At 43.2% G+C, this 20624-nt stretch overlaps 1 protein-coding gene across 1 annotated transcript in view; it reads right to left on the bottom strand.

Moving 5' to 3' along the window:
* CDH11 (cadherin 11) overlaps nt 1–20624 on the bottom strand; it is a 140103-nt gene that overhangs the window by 15892 nt on the left and 103587 nt on the right. The window contains exons 7-11 of the mRNA XM_080645850.1: nt 17815–18002; nt 11841–12094; nt 6675–6811; nt 5719–5852; nt 5138–5255 (exon numbers count right to left, since the gene is read on the bottom strand). Coding sequence (XP_080501976.1) covers nt 5138–5255; nt 5719–5852; nt 6675–6811; nt 11841–12094; nt 17815–18002 — 831 coding nt within the window. The remainder of the gene's footprint in view (nt 1–5137; nt 5256–5718; nt 5853–6674; nt 6812–11840; nt 12095–17814; nt 18003–20624) is intronic.

Genomic DNA, 20624 nt, shown 5'->3' with positions numbered 1-20624 from the left:
TAAAATGTGATTATATTTCACCTATCAATTTATCAATGATTTAGAAAAATAATATCTAGAGTTGGCTTGACGGTGAGGAAAGGGACCTCACCTATTTTACTAAAGATTATTATAAATATTTCTGGTATATAGTTTGTCAATAAGTATCAAAAACTTTTGATCCAGTCATTCCACTCCAGGAATTCAGCCTAAAAGAATAATTAGGTATTTGTCAAATGTATGTGAAAATGTACTTATGCGTCCGCTCGGCGTGGCTCAGTGGTTGAGCGTTGATCTATGATCCAGGAGGTCAACGTTTGATTTCCAGGTTGTGGGCTCCATCCCCAGTGTGGGGTGTACAGGAGGAGGCAGCCGATTAATAATTCTCTTTCATCACTGATGTTTCTACCTCCCTCCCCCTCTCCCTTCTACTCTGAAATAAAAACAATATATATTTAAAACAAATAAAATGTATTTACATAACAGTAGTCAACTGTTATCAGACATTCTTAAGGTGGAAATTAGGAAGCTATTTAGAAGAAGATGTTGACAAAAGTAAGTGGGGGAAAATTGGATGTGTGTTTTATGACTGCCTTGTTTAAAGATCAAAATATATGCCAACGGCAAATCTGGAACGGTGTACAAAGTATCAGGATTATTTCTGGACACTATATTACCATCAAGTTATTTTATCATTTAAATTTTTATTTGTTTGGATTTTCTAATTTTCCTTCAAGGAATATGTATTAATTATGCTCTAGAAGAAAATTATAAAACACCTTGCAAATTTATTTTACCACAATGATGATGGCTATGATTAAAACTGAAGTCGAAGTATAGTTTGTCTTTGGTTCACACTTTCCCTGGAAACCTAGATTGATTAATTGAATTTCAGGTTCTACCTCTTCTGAAGACTGTTATTATTTGACTACAGGATAAACAAAGGTTTTGCAAAAAGAATTAACCAGAAAAGACAGGAGCTTTATATTCGTAATACACTGTGTTAGGCTCACTAGCGAGAACCCTCCGACTACTCAAACTTTTCCATTATTTCACTCATCGGCAGCATGAATCTTCTGATGTCCATATCCCTGCCTCACCTAGAAAATGGGGATGAAAATATTCAACATGCCCAGCTTGTAGGGCTGTTTGAGAAATTAAGTGAAACAATGGCCATGGGAAGGTTTTATAAGTTCATGAAGAGCTAGACAGATGAGAGGGGCTAGCCCCAGCATTTCTTTTGCTTGGCTCGTTCCTTATCCGTTCCACGTTTCTTATGTTTTTAGAGATGCCATTGAGTCTGACATTTTCAAAGTAAATGCATCTCAAAACCTAGGCGGATCAGCTCTTCATCTGCCCAAACAGCACCCTTTTCGGTATTAACAGCCCTGGAGGGACTTAAATGTTGAACATTTTTATCCCCATTGTCTGCCTGCAGACTCGTCTCCGAAGCTGGGGCTGTAGAATGGAGCGAGAGAAAAGGAATGAAAAGATTTGTGTGTATGAAGATGGCTTCCTCCCTTATATTTCTAAAGAAAGATAACTACCATATGATTTCACTTATATCTGGAACCTAATGAACAAAATAAACTAACAAACAAAATAGAAACAGACTCATAGATACAGAGCTCAGACTGACAGCTGTCAGAGCGCAGCGGGGTGGCAGCAGGGTGAAAAGGTGAAGGGATTAAGCAAAGAAAAAAAGAACTCATAGACATAGAAAACAGTATGGTGACTACCAGGGGGAAGGTTAAGGGGAGGTAGAAGAGGGGACAGAGGAGATAAATGGTGAGGAAAGGGACTTGACTTGGGGTGGTGAACACATAATACAGTATACATAAGATGTATTATATAATTGCGTACCTGAAAGGTATATACTTTCATTAATGAATGTTACCCCCGTGAATTCAGGTTTTAAAAAGATGCCCTGTGCTTATGTCAAGTTTAGGCAAACACAGTCCCAGATATTTACATGGCATAATGAAAGTAAACACTCAGGGAGAAAGAACTGATGCTTTTACCCAGGGTGATATAAACCATTACCGCGTGTTTTCTATGGAAAAAGTCTCAGCCGAGAAATCTGGCAACTCAGTAGGCTATTAATAGGATGTGGAAAGTGATTCCTCCTTTTGGATTACTTCAGTATGTAATTACTTTTAGGATCTAGTAGAAAGATACTCTATTAAATGATAATTATAGGACTACATTTGCTTTAAGGTTTCATAATAGCTCTAAACATGGGAGTTTTCATTAACTGTTGGCCATAGTTAATAAAGTCGTTTTTCTTAAAAAGTAGCAATTTCCTGCAAAAGCGGTGGCCCCAATCTAGGATGAGACTCTTATAAGAAAGGGGACACAGACTGTGCAAGGGGTTGGCTCATCTATGGGAATATAATCTCCTTGAAAATACAGGTGGCATCCTTGAAGCACGGGGATAATGGGACATACTCATAACCCCCCAAAGAACAATGTCTTTTGTAACGTTTCAGGGAGTTAACAGCAGCTGAGTATTATTTCACACATAAAAGTAAGGAAGACAAGGCTGATGATGGAGGTGATGTTGGCATAGCCAGGAAGCCTAAAAAGCACCTGTTGTTTTAGGGGGTGTCAGGATAAACTGGGGATGTAGGCAATACATCCAGCAATGAAGCTCAGATGAGAGTTGTGGATTACACAAACACACAGATAGATGTCTGACCACAGGTATTTGAGGAGACAGGCAATAAAAGAGGTGGTAGCATTTGAGGCATGTGAGAACACCAGCGTTTCCTGGACAACCATGTAGATCACCTCACTAGTGATAAAATTTTTAGTTGTTTGTTGGTTTTTCCCATCATAAAACTGACATAAGCCTAGGCTGAAACCATGTAGCCATGTAGCAACCCAGGGTTGGTAAAAGATAATTTGGAAATTAAGAACATTCCAAGAGTGGATTCTCAGAAGCTCAAAGGTGCTCACATATCATAGAAAGTATTATAAAAACGCTGTGTGCCATCTTGTTCACCTCAGCTCAGTGAACATTCAAGTCCATTACCTGCCAGGGTCTGCCTTCTCTGGAGAGATGCACCTTCACAAAAGGAAGCGATGTGCTCCTCGCTGAGAATCACTTATCTATCCCAGACTTTGCAGAATTCTCTCTTTAAGGGGTTTTAGGCGCTCACACATGCACATGAACCAAAGCCAACAAGTACAAGAAAAACCTCAGATGAAATATAACATTAAAGAGCTCCAAGCAATGTTTCTATTTTGAAATGATGGAAATCATTTACAAAGGGAATTAGAGATTGTTTTGTCCAGTTCCTTTAAAATATATGTCTGTCCCTCTAACTTCCTTCACACCCTGGCTGTCCAGAGCGTGCCCACCGAGAACGCAAGGCATCGGGAGAGGAACCTCTGCCACAACACCTGGGCCCTTCTGTCCCAGAGTCTCATTTAAGATGCACCTAATTAAGAAGGGCTGCATTTAAATGCTCAACTCAGCCCTGACCGGTGTGGCTCAGTTGATTGGGCATCATCCATGCAGTGAAAGGCTGCCGATTCGATTCCCTAGGGCACATGTGGGAGGCAGTCCATCAATGTTGTGCACGCACATCAATGTTTCTCTCTCTCTTCCTCCCTCTCTAAAAGTCAATTAAAAAAAAACATTTAAATGCTCAAATCAATGTAAGAATAATAAAGTAGGTCCCCCCAAATCCTGGCATGGGGAACACTCCTCTGCTCTAATAACCAGCCCAGCAGGATGCAGTGGCTCAGGCTGCAAGTTCTAGTCTCTGCGAGCCTTGGTTTAACATCTACATCCAACTCCTGTACAGCTGATTGACTTTAAATTTTTTTCTTTTTCAATTACAGTTTACATTCAATATCATTTTGTATTAGTTTTAGACTTACAGCTTAGCGGTTAGACAAGCATACAAAGTGTTCCCTGATATTTCCAGTATCCACCTGGCAGCATATGTAGTTATTACAATATTGTTGACCATATTCCCTGTGCTGTACTTTACATCCCCATGGCTATTTCGCAACTGCCTATTTATACTTCCCAATCCCTTCTCTGCTTGTAGCTGATCGACTTTGAACAAGTTACTTGATAATTCTGTGCCTCATTTTCCTCATCTTCTAAGTGGGACTAATAATAATAACCCTTAGCCATGGTGGGCTGAGAGAATTCAATGGTCAGAGTGTGGGAAGGGTCTTGGCATGGTGTTTGCAACATAGCTGCTGGCATTTATGATACCGATAATAGTGGATAATAATAACGATGATGAAGAAATAATAATACTTATTCGATTAATTTAAGGTCCTATAAGCCTGGCCTCAGTCACCAAGAAAGCAATCAACGTATAGCCTAGCACACAGCTAGCACATAGCTGATGAAAACATATACACTCAGGACCACCTTTTATTCCTATGTCCAGTGTTGGTGTTTGTCAGCCTGTTTTACAGACCTGCATCATCATAGGTTTACTGGAACAGCTGCAGACCAAAATAGTCCAGCCGGGAGTTAAGAAACTTAGTTTTTGATCCTGGCTCAGCCACCAATGTTGTCAAGGGACTGCATCCATTTGGGTCTATACAACACAAACAATCTGAAGACTTTGCACTGGGAAGCAGGAAGCATTTGCTTTTCCCAAGTTTCCCGTGGCCACAAGGTGCTTTGTCCATGCCCTTCCGCGGTCATCCCGCAGCCACATTCAGGGACCCAGCTCTGTACCCATCACACTGCATCCCAACTGTGCATGGAAGAGAAGGCCAGCCGGAAATTTCCATTGCCTGGTAAACCTGACCTAATTTGTTTTAATCTCTACTTGATATCAACATTCATAAAGCCACACTCCCCTCCCTAGGGTTCACCAACCTCTGAAAAAAAATATGAATGAAGTTCTTTGCTATTGATTCTATAAGCTTCCCCACTTGGTTTTGCCACCACTTCATGACCATCAAAGCCAACAACCAAAGTAAAATACCATCAGACTCACTCATTCATAGGCGCCAAATGAGCCCATGCCTCATAATAAAGGTGGCATTTTGATTTCTCGTTTGCCCTTCACCAGAAAGGCATTAATTATTGAGATTAGGGAAAATACTTGCGCTCTGCAACATAAAAGCCATCTATTTCCCATTTCTATGTCTCTGAAGGCATAGGAACCTTGGTACGAACCTCTATTGTCTCTAACCGTGAAGTTTGGATTGTGAATGATTTCAGGAGGCAGACTGAAGATAAATCTTGGTCCATTGGCTGTGTCATCCTTGTCATCTGCACTAATTGTAACAATTGGCTGAAAGAGAAAGGTGGCCCATAACTAAATCATGCTGACATTGTCACATCATTTATTTAAAAATTCCCGGCTGGCTAACAAGCCTGGTTTTAATCAGAGAACACAGTTCCAGAACTGAACTGAGGCTCTGAAGCTTTCTTGGGTAGTGGGAGTTATCTCCAGGTGATGCTCTCAAAAACCAAACTCGGCCCGGCCAGTGTGGCTCAGTGATTGAGCGTGGACCTATGAACCAGGAGGTCACAGTTCGTTTTCCAGTCAGGGCACATGCCCAATTGTGGGCTTGATTCCCAGTGTGGAGCGTGCAGGAGGCAACCTATGAAGAATTCTCTCTCATCATTGGTATTTCTATCTCTCTCCCTCTCCCTTCCTTTCTGAAATCAATAAACAGATATTTAAAAAAAAACCCACAAACTTGTTTCCCAATGCCTTGCTTGTAGCCAGGGGAGGGGTAAAACCAAGGTACCTGGTTAGAAAGTGGCTTGGTCTGATCACTCTCACAGATGAAGCCTTCGTAAGGGGCAGCGAACTTGGGAGCATTATCGTTGACGTCCAGGACCCTGATGGACACAGGGACTTTGGCTTCCTGATGTCGGTTGTCTGGAAAGAGAGCATTCAGTCAGTGCCAGGCAGGAATGCACGTTGGTCCAAGGTTACTCTTAGGAAGGAGTAAGCGCCAGCCACTCCTCCAGGCAGTGCAGGGACAGGCATTGTTGGCACAAAAGCCATCTGAAACCGGAAGTATGCTGGGACCAGGGGGAGGGGGATGCTCTGGGATAAATGTGAATATTAGACCAGGAAGAACCACTTTTCTATTTCTTCCGACTCTGATGCTGAGGTTATTTATATTCTAAATGCTTAGAATACAGCCTGCCGCCCTGAGTGTAGTCCATAGCAGTGGTTCTCAAACCGGGGTTCCCCAGAGCAGTAGCAGAACTACCTGGAAATTCCTTGGGAATGAAAACACTCAGGCCCCAGCCCAGACCTACTGAACCAGAGGTGCTGAGGGAAATCTTTGTTATAACAATCCCTCCATCATATTCCAACACATGATCAAGTTTGAGAACCACTGGTCTAGAGGTAAACAAGAAACCACAAATCTTGGCTCTAAGGATTCTGCTGCTCTGGTTTTAAACAAAACTGAGTGACAGGATATAGCGAGAAATCTTCAATGAAGGACATGAGTGTCAAGCTGCTCAGGGTGATCAGCTCACTGGCCAAGTCTGCACCCAGAGAAAACAAAAACTTCCCTATGTCTTTTCTTGTATAATGATGACTTCCTAGACAGATAACCAAAAACAAATTATAAAGATGGAAAACATGTTTATTCTCTCTCAGCTGTCTGTCCCTTTCCAGAATATGCGGAATCTGAAGGAATAATAATTGATCAAGCAGAATCAAAGCCCTTAGGAAAACACTTACGGATTTCGGCCGCAAAAACAGAGATGTTGAGCCAGGCGGTTTCCTCTCTGTCCAGAGGTTTTGTAGTTTTAATAAAACCATCCTCTGGATTAATAGTAAAAAACCTGTCCAGGTCAGTATGCCGATCAATTGAATACCTAAGCAGAATGCAAATGAAGCAATTAGAAGTGGCATCCCAAGCAGCTTAATACTTGAGTATTTTCTCCGTGCTATATTTAAAGCAACTTTCCCAATTAGTTGCTGGAGCTAGGTGTTTTCTTTTTAATCAGATTTACTTTTCAAACTTTGTCCATGAATCTTTTATAGAAATCATTTTGCCGCATTAGAATTCTTTATCCAGTGCAATGAATGAAAGAGCTGTTTAGCATATTTGATTGAGAAGCGTAATGCCATGTTGCATATTTCTCCAGATTTACTACAATCACCCACCATCTGAATATTTATAAAAGTGCATTTTGGGAAGTCGGTCTGCCTTGCTCCCAAATTACTCAGAAAGTCATAAATGTATCAAACCTTTGCCAGATTTTTGCATGAGATATTAAACAGTTTTACGTTTATCTGAATTTATCAGCAAGGATCATTTATGGCCCAAAATAATCCTTTTCCTCCTTATTTAAAGAACAGTGTGAGCTGCATTTTGAGCAGACCTATTTAGCTTATTTGCTTAGTTTTAGGGGTCCTCAGGTAGCTTGGTTCTGAATTCCAGGGTGAAATATGCAAAGCAGGCTTGGCCGTTCATGTGGAACATTCACACTGTCCACACTTTAATGACCCCAGACTGTGCCGAACAGCATAGCTACAAGGTTTCAGCTACGTCTGTACACTAGAAAATTTACTTTGTTTCAAACAAAAGACAAAATAATTTTCAAAATATTACTGGAGTATATTATGGCAAGGTGAGGTAGGAGATGGGGCAAGAGGAAGGGCTGTTATTGAGGTAAAAGGGAAAGTGACTTACTCAGGGCATGCTGAGTTGTGAGTATTGGAGCCCTGGCTTTCAAGAGTCTGCTGAACTCTAAAGGCCCTTCCTGCCCTCCCCCACACTGACTCCAAGGGGAGAAGATGGTCATGTCAACTCGGGTAGCATGCCGGGCTTCCTAACTGGGTAGTTTTCTGTTCTTGGAGGGCTGAGCAGTGTTTCCCCGAAGTTTACAGAATACCTATGCCTGGAGGCATTCATCGAGGGCCATACAACCAAATATTAGAGGTAGCAAAGCCCATGGAGGTCACAGGGTTTATTATCTTCAATTTACAAATGACGGGATTGGCCAATGGCCTATTTTCTGGTTTCTGGGGGAGCCACTGTTAGAACCTGGATCTTCCAATCCCAGATCCTGTTCTTTGCAGGAAAGAGGGACCATGTGTATCAGGAAGCACCCACAGGAGCTTATCGCTGGTATCACGTGACTGCACAGCTCCCTGTGGGAATGGAATGATCAGTGCCCTTCCCCAGAGAAGAAACGTGACATCACACATCTTGTAGATGTCAATAGAGGATTAGCAACTGAGCCCTCAGCAGAGAGCCCTACTGAAAAGGAGGAAAAATAATAGAAAACGTTTTGTATCACCACCAGGAAATTTACTGTCTAGTTAACATGATAAGACACACTTGTAGGAAGAAATGGAAGGATTCCAAGCATTATTCCATACAAGTGAATTGGTTTTGTAAAATCCTCGGTATAAGTTCATGCTCCAGCACGTATAAGCTGAGTGATATTGGAAAAGACACTTGAGTTCTTTGAATCTCAGCTTATTATCTTTTTAACTGGAATATGAAGAGTACCTAACTTTGGGTTGGTTTTGAGAACTGCATGACTTAATAGATGTTTAAAATATCCGACTCAGTGCCTGGGCAGGGTTCTGAGACTAGTGAAGACACCAGGTGTGGGGCTGTTGGAGGCGGGAGAGATTCCTGCCAAGGAAGCTAAGAGGAGAGAATATTTCAGGAAGACAGTTGTAAACAAAGGTGTGTCTAATGCTACAGACTCTGAGAAAAAAGAAGATATGCAAAATGTTCATGCGGCTTAGAGTTGGGGTGACACAATAAGGCCTTACCTATATGTCCAAGAACACAAATTCCTTTAGAGATGAAGATAAGCTATTAGCAAAGTAGGTGGTGAGGATAGGAGACCCAGTGAATAAAAGGAGACCCAAGTGGGTGAAGGGGGTTGGTGCAAGGGGGTTGGCGCACTGAGCATATTTGGATAGTTATAGACATGGAAATTGCCTGCATGCATGTAACAGCTACCATTGAAAACATGACCCCAATACCCAACTGCTGAAGTGGATCCTGGGAGACAATGAGGTGCAGAGGGGATCAGCAGTTGCTCCGCGTGTTTTTACGTCATCACTCTTCTAAAAAGTCGCTAATGCAAGATATTCCTGACCAAAGCAAAGCTATTTATAATTTACACCATGAACAGTGTTGAGTAGTTGAAGGGTGTTATAATGACCCTCAGTCATTATGTAACGCATCTTCCTGCACAGGGAGAACTTGGTACGCAAACCTTGTCGGGAAATCTTGTCATTAGTGGTAGCTTGGCTAGAGTAAAAAGCTCAAGGTGGACTCAAGGTAGATGTGGACTAAGATACAGACTCTGAGGAATTCACATCATCCTTCTGAGCGTCAGTATTTCCATCTATGGGATCCTAAAGCAGCGAATGCCTCAAAAGGTGCCTATTAACTTTAACTTTAGTGCAACAGGTTGGGATCAAGAAGATACTCAATATAGGGAAACTCCCTTCCTTTCTCAGAAGGAACAAGGTTCAAGGATTGAAAGGCGGTGGAGCCCTGGCTGGGTGGCTCAGCTGGTTGGAGCATTGTCCCAGGCACCAAAAGGTTGTGGGTTCGATCTGTGGTTGGAAGGCAACCAGTTGATGTTGATCTCTCACATCAGTGTTTCCCTCTTTCCCTCTCTCTTCCTCTCTCTCTGAAATCAATAAGAACATATCCTCAGGTGAGGATTGAAGAAAAAAGGCAATGGACAGTGTTTACATTTGGAATGCCCTTCTGCTCTCTCGGCATTTTCTTTGGTATAAATAGAAAGGTGTCACTGTCCATGACAATATTTTGTCATGCTCAGATCCGTTTAACTTTTCTTTCTAGCCTTGCTGAGGTAGGATTGACAAATAAATACTTGCATATATTTAATGTGTACAATATGGTGTTTTGATAAAAGTATACCTTATGTAATGATTACCATGATCAGGCTAATTAACACATCCATCACCTCACAGTTACCATCTTGTGTGTGTGTGTGTGTGTGGTAAGAACACTTAAGATCTACTCTCTTAGTAAATTTCAAGTATAAATATATTATCTAGAATAGATCTCTAGAACTTCTTCATCTTACAATTAGAAGTTGTAACCCATGACTAAGATCTGCACCCCACTTATCTCCCCCCACTGGCCACCACTGTCCTGTTTGATTTTTTATTTTTTTATTTTTTTAGATTCTACATATCATGCTATATTTGTCTTTCTATGTCTGGCTTATTTTACTTAGCATACCTTTCTCCAAACTTATTTACAATATCACAAATGGCAGGGCTTCCTTTTTTTAAGGCTTAATTCCATAATATTCCATCGTATATATGTACCACATTTTGCTCATCCATTCATTGGTAGATGAACACTTAGGTGGTGTCCATGTCTTGCCTACTGTGAACACTGCAATGACCACAGGGGTGCAGCTATCTCTTCAAGATACAGTCATTATGAAAACAGTACAGAAGTCCTTCAAAATGCAAATGGCAGCTGATATTGTCCTGCAGGTGGACCTTAGCAACCCTGAACTCAACAGGCACGTCCTGGCCCTTTGTAATGCCATGGACAACATGCTACAGCGAGGTGTTGCTGTGATGCACCGTGGCGAACGCTGTGAGGTGGCAGGTGACATCTAAGTGCAGAGGGGGGAGTCAGCACCCTGTAAGCAAGTTGCAAAGAAAGGGAAGAAAGAACCAGGAGGAAGAACGTGGAAAGTCGGAACTAGGAAACAGCAGTTCTACATCAGAGAAGAGGAAGTAGGCAGGTCTCACCGCATCCAAGAGCTGGGTGGGTGGGAAGAGAGTGAGACAGACAGGGGAGAGCAGAGATGAGCAGGCCCAGCAGGAGCTGGGTGCAGGGGCTCCAGCAAGAGCCTTGGGCCAAGTGAAAGAGTTGAGATTATTTTTGGGGGACGACGGGGCATTGGGGACAATGTGATCATCAATCATATTGTTGTTGTTGGACTGAGTATGAGGTGATGTTGGCTATGTTGTAAACTGATCGCTCTGGCTCTGGGATTGATGAGAGAAAGGTTGGGGGAGACTGGAGGTGGGGACACCGTGAGGAGTGGGGGGAGGAGGAATCCAGGTGAGCAGGGAATCAGGGGACGGCCGTGGAGAGAGTAACGTTTGCTAGAATCCAGGCCAGGATAGTTTTCAGGCAACTATGAGTTTCTGTCCTATACACATCTTCAATCTGTGACTCAGCCTCCTTCTCAACCGCTTCCTCATCAGCCTCATCCCTCATTAACTCATGTCACTGATGGGGGAGGCGGGATCCTAAACCACAGTTCTCTATCGTGCTTTTCCAAGTCATGAAAAACAATGTGCACAGCACAGAAGCACCCTAAACCTGTCTGGCACTCCACTACCTCTCAGCAGCAGCTAGACAGACAGAATGCACTTGCCTGGCCTCCTGTTCACTGGCTATGCCTCCCGGGCAAGTCATCCGCCTCACAGAGCCCAGTTCCCCCTCCCTGTAAGGATAACGATTCCTATGAAAGGCAGGGGAGGGGTAAATCCGATCACATGTCTGCATACCCAGTGGACTGACTGGAGCACAGGAAGGTGTTCAATAAGTTATAATTACTCTACTTATTTTGTAATTAGTATTTATACTTCCCCACAGTTCCCCTGGGCACACAGGGCCAGCTGAGGCTTATGTTGCTGGAAAGTCTGCTCCAGAGAGAAATTATGTAGCGTACACAAACCCAGGCACAAAGCGAGCAGCTGGGGCAAAGCAGACGTCCATCTTCTAACTCTTAATCTCGGTTACATGGCATTGGACCTGAGCGTCTCGGACCCTTTTGTAACTGCAGGATGTGGTTTCGGGTCTCTGCAGGGCTTTGCTAAAGCCTCTAAAATTCCCCATCCAGGCTTTTATGCTGCATCCGTCTGTACCTTATCGGGCTGTTGGCAGCATCAGGGTCTTTGGCATGGACTCTCCCAACCACGGTGCCAGCGGCTGCATTTTCTTGGACTTCGTGGATGTAACTTGGGGCCAAGAACATGGGGGGCTCATCAGCATCTTCCACTGCGATCTTGATCGTCACCGTGTCCTTGAAAGGCCCGTTGCTGATGAATTTGGGGTCAATGTGCACGTTGGCTGCCTCTACCTTCAGGCTGTATGCTCTCTTGGTTTCAAAATCTACGGGCTGATGAGAAGGAAGAGAAGATTGGCAACTGATTCCTTGAAAGAATAATGAAAGCGAGATGCCTGCTTGTGTTACAGGGCAGAGTGTGCAGTTCCTCAAAGTGAGAAAATCAGTGTCTATTAATATCCAATTACCTGAGCCATTTGGTCAGAAAATCAGACAAATCAATGGCTGAACCTTGGAATACACTTGATGGGCAATTCTAGGAGCACAACAGACACAGAAGGGGCCCGTGATCTCAAATGTACCTCATTCTATACAGCAACACTAAGGCTGCTCAAAGCCCCTAAAAGTCACCAGTGATGAGAAGGAATGAAAACACTACAGAAATAAATGGTATAGACTGTTCTGTAAAGTACTGAGAATCTTGGCAATGAAAATACCCACTGGCCCAGCTGGTGTGGCTCAGTGGTTGTGCATCAACCTATGAACCAGGAAGTCTCGGTTCGATTCCCAGTCAGGGTACATGCCTGGGTTTTGGGTTTGATCCCCAGTAGGGGGCATGCAGGAGGCAGCAGATCAATGATTCTTTCTCATCATTGATGTTTCTATCTCTCTCTCCCTCTTCCTTTCTCTCTGTAATCAATAAAAATATGTATTTTTTAAAAAAGGAATACCCCAGTGTGATGCTGATTTTTAACATATCCGTCATGCTTAATTTCCCTTTTCAGAGACTGTGTTGTAACTCGCTAGTCACACGGGGATGACAGTTTGTTTTTATTGTGCTCAATTCTAGAATACCTTCTATTTTTAGCAAGTCATAGGCAAGTGAGAATAATGCTTCCTTGTTACAGGAATGTATATATGTAAGAATATCCATTCGAAGAAAACAATTATAAACAACACAGCTGTTACAAATATATGAAAAATACTTGGGAGTAGCATTGGAATGGCTGCAGTTACTGGTAAATGGATGGAAAACACCCTCATTCTGAACGAGAGGCGGTACAGTGAATTGATGGGCAGAGGATGAAAAGTAAAACTGCAGCAGAGAACAGAGCCCTCCTGCCTAGGAAGCAGGGCTTTCTAATTAGCAGTGTGGATGATGCTAAGCTACCAAATGTTTGCAAAGACTTGGGTCGTTTAAGGCAAACAGCTGTCTGCCACGCTGTTGCCTCTGCCCAGCAGATACTTCCTTTGAATGGGCGGGCAACCATAGGGTTGTCATTCTACAACCTCCAAAGGAAGATGATCCAGCTCCAGGAAGGTTAAACACAGTCCACACCCTGGACACTTTCCATCATCTTCCCACCCTCCTGTTCCACAGTCGGAGACACTCCCTCTTCCTGGAGCAAGACCTGCCCCCAGCTGCTCGGCCATTCTGGAGCTTTATCCTTCACTGGGTTCCTAAGCTGCAGAAAAGGATTGTATTTCTAGGCTGAAGGTATGAGATTGCTGATGTTTCTCCAAAATCTCTGAATTATTAGATTTAAAAAAATATTGGAAGATGATAGTTCTGAGACCTGGTAGGTAGAACATTTCTCATCTCAGGTAGCTGGGTGCTCCTACAGTGGAACGTTTTGATTTAGGTCTAGGCACCTGCCCAGAGCCTGTTCCCAATGGCAAGCCCTGTGGGCATTAAGGCTGGTGCCATCATGCTGCAGTTGGATCAATGCTTTTCGGAAACCAAGCAAAATGGCCCAAATCTCTGCACACATTGGTCTGGAATGTCCTTTCCTACATTGGTGAGGTCTGACTAAGTTTACTGGTGGTCTGTCCACACCTCATGGCCTCGGCAAGTCCTCCTCAGCGCCCCCAGACAGATCAAGGTGGTCCATTAGCTGCCCTCTGCAGCCCCTCACCTCCCATCCCCGGAAGGTGGGGAGCAACCCAAAGGGCTCTAGCGGATCTTGTGGATCTTTGCTCATCTTTGCCTCCCCGATGCCCAGGAATGACTGTGCCAAGTGATCGCATGCACCCATCATTCTGACTAAGTGGGGAGCAGGGCAGATGGGTACCATTTCAACATTTACCTAAAACATGTCCCCTTCCTCCTTCCAAAGGAGATTTAACGTTGCTTCCCACATGCACATTTATATCCATGTTATGAGTAGTTGAAATAAAGCTAAATGAGGCAACACTGTATACGAGCCATAAAAACCTTACTACCCCTCAATTACTATCCCACCTCTGAAAACTCTCCCTGGGGGATGAATTCAAGAGAATATAACAATATTCAAAAAGGTGCGATGTTTGGTAGATAGAATAGAGGGTTTTGTCTAATCACCCACAAAACACCAAATCCCACTATGAGATTTTATCAAGGAAATAATGGCCCATCCATAGGATGGGATGTCATGTAGTCATTAGAAATGATTATGTATGATATATAACAACATGTGAAATGTTTACTATGTGACACTAAGTTAACCAGTCTGATGACCCTATGATTGCAGATGTGTGAAATGTTATCTATCCACATCGATATGCATGTGGGTAAGGAATCTAAAGGAATACTTAGACATCAAAACGGCTTTATTAAAGTGGGGAATATTTAAAATGTTTTCTAATGCTGCTCTCACACTGTTTTACATGGAATTTATTTGGTTGAAAGTAAGTAACTCAGAAGCAGCGCCAGGATATCTCTTTGATAAATAGAAGCCCCACTGGGTCAAGAGTGTTGCCATGAACAGATTGGATTTTGCCCCGGAAGTGGACCGAGCCAGCGATAAGTCTCACCTTCATTTTGCATCGGTTCTTCTTTAGCCCACCACACAGAGGCTGTGTGAATAGCCTGAGGCACTTCTCTCCTCTGCACCACTGTAACCGGGAGGCTGTTGCTTCCTAAGCTCTTCAATAAACGAGTGGCTCTGCCTCCTAAATATCTCTTGAATTCTTCATCTTCCCTTCCTCTGCCTTCTCCAGTTCTATATAATTTCTCCCTTGAGTTCCAACGACTGTTTTGCAATGGTCCCTCGGTTTTCAACTCTAAACCCTGGAGACTGAACTTATTCAAGTTTCCTAAACCTGTCCTGTTTCCATCCATAACGGATTCCAAGGAGTTCTTCTTCTGCCCTTCCTCTCCTTATCTATCTGGTAAATTCCTACTCATCCGTGGAGACTCTGCTCAAGATTGGCCCCTATAAGAAGTTGTTATGTCCCTATTCATAGATCTGATCACATGTTGTTACAGTTGGTTTTCAACTGGGGAGTGATTTTGTGCTAACTTCCCTCAGGGTTTATCAGGCACTGCCTACAACTACTTATTATTATCCTAACTGGTGGGGTGTGCTTACGGCATCCAGTGAGGAGAGGCCAGGGATGCTGCTAAACATCATACAATGCACAGAATAGCCCCTGCAAGAAAAATGATATGTCCCGAAATGTTGGTAGGGCTGAGGCCGAGAAAATTCGCTCTGTTGTAATTGTCATTTTACTTCTGTGTCCTATTAAATTGTGACCTCTCTGTGGCCAGGACTCTGTCTCTTCAACCTCAGATGTCTAGCCTCCCTCACAGGGCCTTCATGACAAATAATAACTCAATAACTCTTGGTAAAAAATGGATAAATATATCAAGAAATTAGCAAAAAAAAAACTATATTAAAGAATATTTTTAAAAGACAAAAATATCCCCATTACCTTGCCATACCTGTTTATATTATTAAATCATATATAATGTCTTCCACAAGGACCCATCCTTTTACTGTTAAATTCACCTCTCATTTTTTGTTTTTTTGTTTTTCAATTGGACATTTGGAACTTTGTGCTATAAGTTTAAGGAATGAAATGACATCTTACTCTGTTTTAAACCTACACAGCAGTGCTTTATAGACTATTATCCTTTTGCTTGGAATAAACACACTGCATTGGGGGGAAATGTGCAAATTAATCTTATGCGGAGAGCTCATTTGCCATGTGCGAGTTCCATGGGGTGATTTTAATGCTTAAGGATTTTGGAGACACAGTGTGTGTTTATGCCCTAAATACATTGAAAACAGGTGACAACCTTAGCATAACCAACTACCCAATTACTTTGAACAGCAAAGAATGCGAGGCAGAAATCGCTGATGTCAATGCTCATATGTCAGTGTCAAGCAAGAGGGATAGTAATATTAATTAACGTGCTAAGTTGACAGCTCTATGCTACACATAATTCACACGGATATTCTTCCGGAGGAAAAGCCCAAGGGAGTGATTACCCCAGGCCCTGCGGACACTCCAGTCACTGTCACTAATGTCCATGTTTCCAAGCAGCCAAAGCTCACCCGATTCCATATGCGTTTACAACAGAGCGCCCCCCCCTCCCCCATCTTCTCTTTGTTTTCTGACCCATCATATTTCTCCCAAACCCAACAGTGCCTTCAAATGTTGTGACAAGTCAGCCTCTTGGAGGACATCTCTCCTGCCCGCCCCACTCCATTTCTCCCCAGCTACCAGCCTCTTTACTGATTCTTCAAATTATATTTTTAGCAGTGTTACAGTCCTATCTCTTCCATCACACTGAGAAGCTTAATATTCATGCTAGAAAACCAGGTTGAAAATGAATGCTTGATTAAAACCAAGGTAACCCCATCATCCAATTCAGATTAAATGTTCCCCACACTTTGATGATGGAGAGGGGTTGATTTCTCAAGTGGTAAATCAGGAGGGAGACCATTTTAGAATAGACTATAACAGTTTCTTCACTTAAGTGAGTCCTATCTGGCTCTCCTTTATAAGCCCTTGTGGCCCAGCTGTTGCTAAAATGTCTTGAGAGTGAAGTTGTTCAAGAATACTCTAGGTTTGAATCCCTGCCTGTGAATTCCTAGCTGTGTGACTAGGACAGCGTCAAGTTGTGTAGTCTGTCTGAGCCCCAGTCTCCTCATAATTAAAGGGAGGTCTCCTTGTCCATAGGAATCAGATTATCTACCTTTTTAATGATTTTTGTGACAGGTAAACAAGGGAGTGTTTGGAAGAGGCTTGGGCTTTCTCTGGCCAATATTGAGTATTGAGAAAATGTTAGATCTTAAAAACAAAGCAAGGAAAAGAACAATAAACTCCCCATTGTCTTGAATTAATCCCAAGGACACATGTTAGGGACAGTTTAGCATGGGGGAAGGACCATTATTGTTGTTTCTTGGGCTCAATTAAAAAAAATAGGTTTTTCATTGATTTTTAGAGAGAGAGGAAGAGAGAGGGATAAAGAGATAGAAATATCAATGAGAGAGAAACTCCATCGATCAGCTGCCTCCTACATGCCCCCTACTGTGTATTGAGCCTGCAACCGGGCATGTGCCCTAAGCAGGAATCGAACCGTGACTTCTTGGTTCATGGGTCGATGCTCAACCACTGAGCCACACTGACTGGGCTCGTAGGTTCAATTTTGAGAGAAAATGACAGCAGTGCAATGGAACTTGGGTGTTTTAGATAGGGAAAGTCCTGAGCAGTCCATATGAACAGACTCGGCTAGGCCAAGCCACAGTGGGAACGTCATACATGCTCAGTGCTGCTTCTCCCAAATGTAGATGTGTCTAGCTGTCTTTCCTTCCAGGGCAAAACTGTGCCCAGAGCTAACTAGCGATCTCAGGCAGGTGTCCCAATCTCCCTTGCTGCCTGTTCCACCCCCCTCTGAAATACAGTCCTGCCATTTCTCCAGAGTTCAGAGCTCAGCTGTAAAAGCAGGTCAGCTCCAGATGCCCATGTTTGCATTTTTTTTAACCTTCAGCTCCCCGTGTCTGGCCACGTTGCCTTGGCAGAGCAGGCCATACCACTGATATGTCTGGTTCCTCATCCTAACTCACCTTTTTCAGCTTCACCACGCCCTCCTGTGTGTCATAGTCCGTTGTGATTTCAAACAATTCCATACCATCTCCATCAACAATATTGTATGCAACTAAGCCGTTTTCACCAATGTCGGGGTCTTTAGCCTTCACTCTCCCGACTTCCTCCCCGGGGACTGCTGCTTCTGACACAGACATCTGGTATACGCCTAAAAGAAGAAGACATTTTCTCTTATTTTCCCTTTTATTTATTAGCTGTAGGATGTTAGATTCCATTGAACCCCAATACATTTCTCAAAGGGTTTGAAATTGAACTTCCTATTGATTGAAAACATGAAAAGAAGCGAATGGATGGAAGAGCCCACATGGCCTGTGTGTCAAAGAAATGTGTTCTACAAAGAACGATGAAACAATCCCAGGGTCTGAGGAGATGGAGTGGGGTCCCCTGCCCCACATGAGGAAAGAAAGATTGCTCAGTTACATTTCCCATCAGCAAGCGCTGGAGGGCCATGTCATCCTTAAACATTCAATCAGCCAAGACTTCTTTTCATTCCTTTCAAGGTCATGACCCTTTCTAATTCAGTATCTGACTTTCCTCTTACTTTACTCCCTTCACCATTTGTTCAAATGCTAGCTTACCTGCAAACATTTCCCACAGCGTAACCCTGCCATATATATTTATTTATTATTTATTGGCAACTTATTATGTGCCAGTCACTGTCCCAGCCCCTGGATACTCAGTAGTCAATGAAATTGTCAAGATTGCTCCCTTAAGGAGGCCAACTACCCTAAAGGGAAACGTGAAATGTGTACACACGCTGATGTCAGTGCTGGGAAGAAGGGAAACATGGTAGGTTACGGGGAGGAGTGTAATGAGACAGTGAGGTGTGAACTGGATGTAACTGTGTGACAGCAGGTTATGAATATATGTGTATGTGTGTGCATGAGTGTGTGTATATGTATTTATTAGATGTGTGTCTGACACTATGTGCACTTGCATTAAGTATGTGTGGTGAGAAGGAGAAAGCTGGAGAGAGAGATTTTGAATTGGGTGGACAGGGAAGGCATCCCTTAAAGAAGGCACCTGAACACCCCTGGAGGACCTGAGAAAGACAAACCATGTGACTATCTGGGGCTACAAATGACACACACAGGGAACAGCAAATGGCAAAGACCCTGAGGTGGGAACGTACTGAGTACAGAGCAGCAAGAAGACGGGTGACTGTGCCTTCTATTAAGAGATAAGGGATGTAGGTAGAGTGGGGCCCAATGATGTAAAAAGGGCATTGTAGGAGGTGTCCTGAAAGTTTTATTTAGACATAGTGGGAAGTCACTGGCAGGTGTTCCACAGGCAAAGGAGACCTGAGATGGCTTGATGGGCACTTCCACATTCTGAAATTATCCTGTATGAAATTATATGGAAGTCACGCCCCAGATGAATGGTTTGGGGCAAGTTACTTAACCTTTTTAAGTTGTAGTTTCCCCTCATGCAGATTTCTTCCTGTTCCAGAACTCTGTCTATATGTATGTGTATCATTTGGCTTTGAATACTTTCCATTTGGACCAATATTCAACTTAATCCCACCACGCCCTTCACACTGAATGACGAGTGGAAAGTGGGAGTCCGTAGATAATTTACCAATTTACATGAAGGTTGAGAAACCTGCTATGAGTTGATTTTCTCCAAATCTCATTTGCATTCATGTCTATGTGATGGTAGGAGGGCCAGGGCCTGAATGGCTGCCTGCCAATAATCCTGCTTGGCCTTTTCCTTCCAGACACCAGACAGTTTTACGCTGTGGATAACGGAGCCTGCAGCTGGTAGAGCACTATATGAGCCTTAAGCTCACTGGGGATGCTGAACCTCATGCCTGACCAGGCCAAGCAGTCTTTCTCCAGCTCTTCCAAAAAGGGTGTTGCCTGTAATTCTCTATCTAGTGTCTCTCTGACCTAGATTGTTGTCTTTGGAGTCCTTTGAGTGACCATGGTGCCTTCATAGGGCCATATTTGGTTGTCTTCCTTCTTGCCTCATTTGGAATGTCACCGCTCTGGCGATCAACTCATAGTCCCTACCAGCTACTCTCCCAACCTGACGAAGAGGACACACTTACGGTGAAAGTGTACTAGCAGCAGTAGCAGCATTATGATTGCACTGAACCTGTCTATACCTAGACATTCGGAAACAGACCTGTGTTCGAAGGCTGCTTTGCCACTTTCTCTGGGCAATTTACTGAGCCTTTCCAGAACCCAGTTTTACATGTAAAATGTAGGCTCTTAGAGAGATTGCAACAGTAATGACTGTTCACTAAGTGATGGTAGTTGTAGTTATGGTTATTAATAACAACCTTTCAAAATCAGTTTTTCTTTCATGTCCCTCAGCAATCCTATACATTGTGTAGAAAAGCGGACCATAGTCCCTCAGATAATAATCAAGGCTAACATTGGTTGACGACTTATGACAGATGTCACTGTAAGATTTTACACTAGCTCATTTAGTTCTACAACGTCCTATTATTTAGGTCCTGTGGAATCTGTATTTTCCCAAAATGGCCAAAATGACCTCTTCTGTCCCCCATGCTTTTCCTTTAACCTGACTTTGCCATCCTGTTGAAAGGTGGGGTCTACAAGAACTCCACTTACACGTGGGCAGTCTTAAGACTACAGTGGGAATGAAGGGCTTTCTGAAGCTAGGCCACACAGGCAGGTCAGTTCTGCTTGATGTCCCTAGGGGCCCCCCTTTCAGACCTTATCCAAGAAAAAGTCTAGAGAAATGGAGGTGTTTTACATCCTTCTTGCCAAAAACTAAAACAAGACAGCAGCAGCCACAACAA

This window comes from Plecotus auritus, assembly GCF_963455305.1.
Source record: "Plecotus auritus genome assembly, chromosome: 10".
NCBI lineage: Eukaryota > Metazoa > Chordata > Mammalia > Chiroptera > Vespertilionidae > Plecotus > Plecotus auritus.
The sequence above is the reverse complement of the archived record's forward strand: the minus strand, read 5'-3'. Positions and strand labels throughout refer to the sequence as shown.